General features: G+C 47.3%; 1 protein-coding gene across 1 annotated transcript in view; it reads right to left on the reverse strand.

Moving 5' to 3' along the window:
* Window positions 1-7,248: 7,248 nt before the first annotated feature.
* Window positions 7,249-8,693, reverse strand: part of AIRE (autoimmune regulator) — a 15,007-nt gene continuing 13,562 nt past the window's right edge. The window contains exons 13-14 of the mRNA XM_007947304.1: window positions 8,445-8,513; window positions 7,249-7,329 (exon numbers count right to left, since the gene is read on the reverse strand). Coding sequence (XP_007945495.1) covers window positions 7,249-7,329; window positions 8,445-8,513 — 150 coding nt within the window. The remainder of the gene's footprint in view (window positions 7,330-8,444; window positions 8,514-8,693) is intronic.

Genomic DNA, 8,693 nt, shown 5'->3' on the forward strand with positions numbered 1-8,693 from the left:
GGTGGCGGCGGAGTCCGAGGGTCCGCACTCGCTCTTCCGCTGCCTGTCTGCTTGCGGCGGCAGTCTGTCTCGGTCTCCGCCCAGCGCTGCCAGCGCCACTGCGCCCGCCCCGCCTCCGCCGTGGCCACCGGGCCCGCCCCTGCTCTCCGACTCCACCCCGCACCGCCCTGTGCCCCAAGTACAAACTTGGACGGATACGATCTCTGAGTTCCTGGAGGCAGAAACAGAACACATGAAGTCATTCTGCTGCCTAGTGGCAGGGCTGGAGCCGGCAGCCTGGCTTCAGCGAAGACCAGGAGCGCGAAGGTTCTGCACCTTCCCCCTACCAGTGACCTCAGGGAGTTGAAGGAGGGAGTAGGGCTCAGGCTTTGTGGCAGAGGGTCTCCTCCTGGGGCCAGGAGGACTGGACCAAGCACATCCCCTCTTCAGAAATGCCCACATGGCTGTTCCCAGCCCAAGGGTCCCCAATGGTCCCTCAGCACCCACTTCAATGCCTAAACCACACCCACACACACCCCCAGTGGCCAGCATCCCACTAGTTGGGAACTTGGGTGAACTTGGACTGATCAAGGATATCTTTATCGTTTAAGTTTCTAGACTCAATTTAAGGAACACATTGCATTTATGGAAGGTCTATTTCATAACTGTCCAGGTGCTATTAAATAAAAGCTTAAAAAAAAAAAAAAAACTTTTCAAGCATTTTAAAAACTACTCAGTCGTACCATAACTAGACCAAAGCACAGAAAAGCAATGAGGTCTGACCCTACAGGGGAGAGTCATTCCTTTGCCAAACGCTACTTACCAGGTTTCTCTGCAGTTACTAAAAGTGACTCTTGCTGAACTTGTAATTATAGACCTACGTCTTTGTTTTTCAAGAAATTCATTGCTGTGAGCCACAATTGGCCTCATTTTCATTCAGGGCACCTTGGCAAGGCTCCAGTCATCTGAAGCCTTAACTGGGGCTGGAAAATCCACTTCCAAGATGGCTATGGGCGGGAGCCTCAGTTTCTCACTCAGTTCCTCCCACATGTCCAATCCACAGGGTTGCTGAGCAGCCTCACAACATGGCAGCCAGCTTCCCTCACAGTGCATGATTCAAGGGAAAAAGTAGTAATGCTTTCTAAGACTTCATGTCATATTGTAACTTTTGCTTCATTTCTTAAAGAGAAGAGTATGGGAAAAAAAATTGTAGCCATATCTTACAACCGCCACAGGTGCCTTCTGGGGAAGGTGTGGGAGCAACTGTGTGAATCCTGGGAAGTGCACCACAGTCAAGGCACCTGGCAGAGATGTGGTATGGGCAGGTCCTGGATGTCAGGTAAAGATATGGCCAGAGGGCAGGCTGTTCTATATTTTCTGCTTCTGAACACACAAAGGACTACTTCTGAGTTCTCAGGAGAAGACCAAAGCAAGTCTTTGGGTACAAATGCATGCCCTCACTGCACAGCAGGGAGTGATGGGAAAGAGAAAGCTTAGTAGTCAATGGTTAACTCAAGTCAGTACAGATAAGAATCTGCCCATTCACCACCCACCAGCCTCAGGTTAAGGAAACGGAACAGTGCAGGAGAGCATTAGCTGGGACAGCCCTTGTGTATTCCTCCAGGCACACAGCTACAGTGTGGATGGTGGTCCTCCTTTTCTGAGGCAGGGCTGTCATCCTGAGATTGGCATTCACCATCCATTTTCCTCACTGGAGCTCATGGTCACTAGTCTGAATCTTCTCCCTCTTTACCCTGTGCTTGGGTGGGGTATAACCTCCAGGAGCTTCCTAAGAAAAGGCTCATGGAAGAAATGTTTTTGAGATGCTGCACGTAAGAGAATGGCATGATTCTACCTTCATACCTGATTGAAAATTTGTACCTGTATAGAATTTTACAGGAGCTCTAGTAACATAGTGCCTAAGGCACTTGACTGCTAACCAGAAGGCTGGCAGTTCAAACCCACCAGCCACTCCTCGGAAGGAAGGTTGGGCAATCTACTTCTGTAGTATACCGCCTCGGAAACGCAAGGAGGGGTCGCTATGAGTCAGGTCCAACTTGAAGGCACATAACAACAAAATAGAATGTTACATTGGAAAACATTTTCCTACAGAATTTTGAAGGCTTATTCCTGCATAATTTTAAAGGCATTCCTACTGAGAAGTCAAAGGCATTCTGATTCCTTGTCTTTTATATATAACTTGATTTTTTCTCTATAGAAGCTTGAAGAATCTCCTTTTCCCCATGTATTACAAGACTCCACAATGAAGTGCCTTGGTGTGGGTCAACTTCCCTTGATCTTCTACATGTCTTATCTTTTCTAATTTCCTAACTCTGTTTTGCTCTACTTTCAGAGAGCTTTCCTTTATGTGATATTTCACACTTTTATAAAGTTTTTCATTTCTGCTGTCATGGTTTTGATTTCCAAGAGCTTTCATTATGGTTGCTGTTGTTCTCTGAATGTTCTCTTTCACAGTGTCCTATTCTTGTTTCATGGATACAAGCTCTTAACTCTTTAAGAATATCGATAGTTTTACTTTATTTTTAAAATGTTCTTCCCTCAGAGTCTTTTTTATTTTTAACCCATACTGCTTTATTTATGTTAGTTTGTCTTGATATTTGCCATGTTAGAGTCTTTAAGAAGCATCCATGGTGGACATTTCACACATGTCACAACTCACTGCTAGGGTCATTAAGTGTATTCCAAGTGACTCCACTGGGAGATAATTCTGGATACTTGTGCCTTGTTTTCGCTAAACTATGCCCCCATACCTTCTCCCTCTGCTGATTTTGCTTTGTATCCTTTTGCTGTAGTACTTTATAGCTGTGAGTACAACTATATGCCGAGTCCTGGGAAGGCTAGTGAATCACCAAATCTGGAGGTGGTCTTGAAGATCCCTGACACAAAATGAAATTAGATAAATGTGTTCAATCCATAAAGGCAAGTCTTTCAAGAAGTTTGGCCATGAAGGTAAGGACATGAGTAGGTCAGAAGTGCCAGGAGTATGTGTGTGTGTTGGGGGGGGGGATGTAAGATAAATTCTCCTAATATAGGAAAAGATTATGCATATTTAAATATTTACAGAAAAGAGGGTGGGTAACATATAGATCAGGAGTCCCTGGGTGGTACAAACAGTTAATACATTTGGCTGCTAAGCGAAAAGTTGGAGGTTCAAATCCACCTGGAGGCATATCAGAAGAAGGGCCTGGTAATCTGTTTCTGAAAAATGAACCATTGAAAACCCTATGGAGCACAGTTCTACTCTGACATACATGGGGCCTCCATAATTTGGAGTCAACTCAAGCTGATACTGGTGTGACATATAGTTTCTCAATCTCGGTACTGCTGACATTTTAGACCGAATCATTCTGTGTGCTGGGGCTATCTTGTGCTGTGTAGGATAGTTAGTGGCATTCTTGGCCTCTCCCCAGTAGATGCCAGTAGTGACAACCAAAAATGTCTCCAGCCATTGCCAAATGTCCCCAGGGTGGGTGGTGAAAATCACTCTGAGTTGAAAGACACTTTTACCCATATTACAAGATACTTAGGAGACTTACCAAACAAATGCAATGGAGGTCCTTGTTTGAATCTGCATCTGAACAAATCGACCATAAAAGAGCATTTATGAGCAAATGGGAGGGTTGAGCATTGACTAGGAACTGGAATCATTCCTTATGTTGGAGCCAATTTTTATTTGTGTGTGCAGTGCAGTGAATTACTTAATATAACCTATCCCTTCCCCTAGAACCACTGCTTGTTCTCAACTTCATCTTACAGACTCTAGACCGGGAAAGGAAAGCTGAAATGAGCACCAGGATCTCACTGCCTCCCGGGAAGCATTCCTGGCTCTTCGACCACTTAGCTTAGCTCATCCATATACTTCCTCAGAAAGTTGTAGTAAACTTCTTTGGGGACAATTTCCACCCAATTCCTCTGAACTGCAGGAAACTGAACTGCTGTGTGGTGTGGGTACAGGGTTCCTACCCAACAGCCCAGCAGGGAAGCCCTGCACCTAGGACTCAGAAAAAGGTCTGGAGAGAAACTAGGACTGCTGCTGCCCAGGGTTTGGGTGGGACAGCCTCAGAGGGCCCACCCCCACCCCAAGGACTCTTCCAAAGGAGAGTGAAGGGACTGGGGGAAGGAGAAGGGCCCTGCAAGCTGTGGTCATGTGTCCTCTGGTGGTCAACAAAGCTGGCCTTGAGTTGAGGGGCTTCCTAGATCTGGATGCACTGAGGGGCTTAACCCAGAGAGCAGAAAGGGAGACCATGAGACCCTCAAGGAGAGGCTGGAGAGACAGGCCTTCTCACTTCCATTAGGCAGGGAAAATGATGATTAATTTCAAATGCCCATGGCCAGCAGGAAAACCTTGAGTAGGTAGAGAGACCAGCTCCAGGAAGGACCCAGGAAAAGACCTCTGGGGACTCCAGGCAGAAAGGCCACCCCAGCAGTGGGACCCAAAGGACCCTCATCCAGCCTCTTGTGGTCTCCCACATGTCATCTTTCCCACTGTGGAAGAACACCATGCTCATCACTCCCACTACCACCTCCATATCACCACCACCATCCATACCTCCACTGCTATTACCACCACCACCATGCATACCACCGCAAGCCAAGATGGATCGTTTTACTATTAATGGGTGTTTTCAGCGTTCTATTGTTCCTTTTGTCCCTTTTCCTTTTCTTAAAATTTTATTGTGGTGAAAACATACATAACAAAGCATACACCATCTCAATTTCTATACATACAATTCAGTGTTTTCCTTTATTTAATCACACAGCAAGCTTATTAATCATAGAAAATACTTTTAAAGAAAAAGAATCACTGTAAATCTTACCAGCATAAGGACCCCCTTGAACATTTGGGCATGTGTAGTTCTAGCCTTTTTCTTAGGTAAATTGTTAAAAGATAATTAAGAGAGGGGGGAAATAAAAATCATGACACACATACAGATATGAAATGAACACGTGTTAAGAAATTTGTGTCACTTTTTATTCAGGATGTAGCAAGATATTCTGACCAGTACAAAGGATAATTCAGAGAAGAGACATATTTATAGATCAGGAATATTGGAAGGATGTGTAAATGGATCCAAAACTGTCTTCTTCCACAGTGGAGGAGAGAAAAACATTGACCCTCTGTTGAAGACGCACACATGTCTATACACAAGAATTATTTTGTATTGTTTGTTGTTGTTGTTATGTGCCTTCGAGTCAGACCCAACTCATAGTGACCCCTCCTTGGGTTTCCGAGGCTGTATCACTCACTACGGAAGTAGATTGCCCAACCTTTCTTCCAAGGAGTGGCTGGTGAGTTTGAACCGCCAGCCTTCTGGTTAGCAGTCAAGTGCCTTAGGCACTATGCTACCAGAACAAGCTACAACTCACAGAGTTGGTCCAACAGTGTAAAGGCAGCGAGGCACCAAGCCCCAAAGATTGGCCCAGTGAATGTGGCATTCAGTTCACAGATTCCCCTACAGAGGGATTCAGAGGATGCTGAGAAAGCAGTCCCAGCCATGAGCAGAGTGCCTGCACAGGATGCATGGAAGCCAGCTGGGAGGACAGGATGCACCAGAAAGGCACAGGCTGGTTGCAGGAGTAGCTTTGCAGAGGGGACAGCTTTGGACACATATGAGTATGGTTTGAATTTTTACAAGAATATTGGTGGACTACAACCAGAATACTTCTTATAAGCAAAGACGGTGAGACTTAAGCTCACTTACTTTGGACATGTCACCATGAGGGCAACAATCACTAGAAAAGGTCAGTGAAAACCAGGGAAACCATCCATGAGATGTAATGACACGGTAGCCACAACAATATACTCAAACATACCAGCGGTCACGAAGGTGGTGCAGGACCAGACAATATATTGCTCTGTTGCACATGGGCAGCGAGGGGATCTGCCCATGCTGACTCCTCCATATCCCATGTATCCTGTTGGTCACCCCAGCTCAAAGCAGTTGGGACAGCACCACCCTCATGGGGTCTGAGGAATTTCAGAAAAAGGGCATCAAGTGCTGATGTCTATAAGGTCTGGTTTAAGACGGATTTTTCAGAGTCAGGACTTGATGGGGACTGAACAAGGTTCATGATAGCTGAGCAAGGCTTTTGAAGGGAACTTGAGGAGTGAGTATACAACCATTGGATAAGTAAGTGAGTGGCTTGCACAGTTGAGTTTCTCTGGAAAGTAAGCCAGTTGAGTCATTAGGAAAATTGAATTTTCAGGGAGTCCTTCAAATAGACAATAAGGTTTTGGTTTGCAACTTTATCTTCCTGGGCCAAAGCTTGTTGGAATAGTTATTGCTATTTTTGCTAGTTGTTAGTTGTAGTTGAATATTCAGGTTCATGGTCTTCTGTAAAACAGAATGAAACAATGCCCAGTCCTGCACCTTCTTCAAGGTTATAAGTAAATTAGCTGGAACGGTAAAGCTAGGTGAATGTAAGCAGTCTTAGTCTTGATCCTCTTAAGCTGTGTGGCTGCAGGCAGTTTGTTCTCATCAGTGACATGGTCTGAGGCAACTCGTTCTACTTCTCTGAGCTGCATCTTTATCCCCTGTAAACTGGTCCATGGCCAGCATTTATGTAGGTATAACATGCTTTGCAGCCAGATGCCACTTGTGTGGAACAGCTGGCCCATTTGTGCATTTATCTGCACACTGGTCAACAAGAGCTAACTGGTATCTGCTACGTGGACAGACACTGTTTGGGGGCTAGGTGGGTACAGCAATCTCCGGCCCCTATGCAATGTTGGATGAGAACTAGCAAACTGGGAACATCTGACACAATGTCAGGTTGCAATGGCCAACATAAGGCAGGTGAGGGCTGCAGGGAGGCAGAGCCTGTTTTCGAGGTGGGCAATAATTTTATGTATTCATTTTTAAACACTAAGCAGACATAATCACAAAATGAACACATGACTGTGGAGATACATAAGTAAAAGTCTATTCACATCCCCAGCTCACAAGTCCACAGAAGGATTTTAATTTCAGCACACGAGTGCTATGGGCATCACAAACACCAGACAAGCTGAGTATTGATAATCTGAATTTCTCAGTTGTTCTAACTTAACCTGGTACAACTTCCAGGGGTGAGAAAGGGTGTCCCCTGGGGCCCTCTGGGAACAGAACTGCTGTGGCCTCAGCACAGTGGATGTTCACTGACCCTCGTCCACTGGCTGCAGTGACAGAGGGAGGTAGGTTTGTGTCTCTGGTGCCCGTGGTCTCCCCTTACTGCCCCACACTGCCTGTTGGGCCTGGGCCACTGGAGTCAGGATTGGAAGGTGGGTGCCTCAGCCAGCGGGCGGGACATGCTTTGGATGGCCCACTGCAGGATGCCGTCGAAGGAATGCTGCAGGACAAGGAGGAAACAAGGGGCTCAGCACTGTGAGTGAACCTCCAGAAGATAGGCGTGCCTACCCATGGCCAGCGACACTGGCCTCAGGGCCACATGGGAGACTGGACATCATGACATGAAAGCAATGTCTGACCTAAACCTCTAATTCAAAGGTGGGAAAACTGAGGCCTCATGCTCCATAGGATGGTCCAGGCAGGAGAAGTACCCTGAGTCCAGGGTACTGCATGGCATTTCAAGAGCCCAAGACACAAACACCACCTGAGGGCATCCTCCCTGGAATGGGGCTGCTCAGCTCACTTTTGCATTTCCCAAAGAAGCCTGATGCTCCAACAGGATTGCAAAAGTATGGGAAGACCCCATATTACAGCAGAGTGAGGGTGGTTGCACCAGAGGGACCTGTGAATCTACACCTCTATTTCTCCAGACTATGTCAGGACCTGCCCCCTCCCCAGCACTACAACATCTTCATCTAGTCTCTCTGGTCACCCCTCAGCCTCAGGACTCCTGGGGTCCTTGTCTAAAGACACCTGCATGGTCTATGATCTGCCTTCACCTCTCAAGGCAGAGGGGCAGACTCCACTCCTCTGGTGTCATCTGGGCCCCCTGAGGAGCAGTGGTAGACTCTAGAAGAGTTTACATATTAGACACCTGGAGCCTGGGAATGGCTGAAGGAGTTGTACCTCTAGCAGAAGAAGACAGGCTCCAAACAGCCACATTTTCTTCCCAAGGTGAAGTCTGAATCTGGAGGGTAAGTGGAAAGACCCTGGGAAGGGCAGAGGTTCCTGGACCACTGTCTCCCAGGTGAATGTCCTTTCCTTCAAGTCAGGCTTGAGCCAGCCCAACTCACACCTGGTGCTGGGGCTGAGATTCTGCAAGTTGTCCACCTCCCAGGAACCCAAAAGGGTCTAGACAGAGGGGCAGAAGCTGCACTCAGCTGACTCTGGGCCCTGTGTGCGCTGGTGGGGCATGTGCCTGATGAGTGTGATGGCCTCACAAAAGCAGGGACAGCCTCACTGCCATGTCCCTGGAACAACAGGGCCCATTCCTGGGCCTTGGTGCTGGCTGCATGGGGGCAGGGCAGAGGATGAGCAAGTGAACACAAGTATTACCTCGTTCAGGAGGGACTCCAGGTCATCCCTGTGCAGACCAGGCTCATGACCAGCAGAGTTATCCCCCGCCTGGAACCCAGGAAAGGGAAGAGGTCATTCCAGCTCCCACCACCAGGCTGAGGACATGTACATGGAAGCAGGCCTTGGGGTGGGAAAGGAAGTGTTCCATCCTCTGTGCTCCCAATCTGAATGCCTACATATGCTAAACTTAAAGGCTGCTGTGCACCTGTGGAGGAACCTTCAAGAAAA

The sequence above is a fragment of the Orycteropus afer genome, unplaced genomic scaffold (assembly GCF_000298275.1).
Source record: "Orycteropus afer afer isolate SDZICR_OR568_19922 unplaced genomic scaffold, OryAfe1.0 scaffold00179, whole genome shotgun sequence".
Classification (NCBI taxonomy): domain Eukaryota; kingdom Metazoa; phylum Chordata; class Mammalia; order Tubulidentata; family Orycteropodidae; genus Orycteropus; species Orycteropus afer.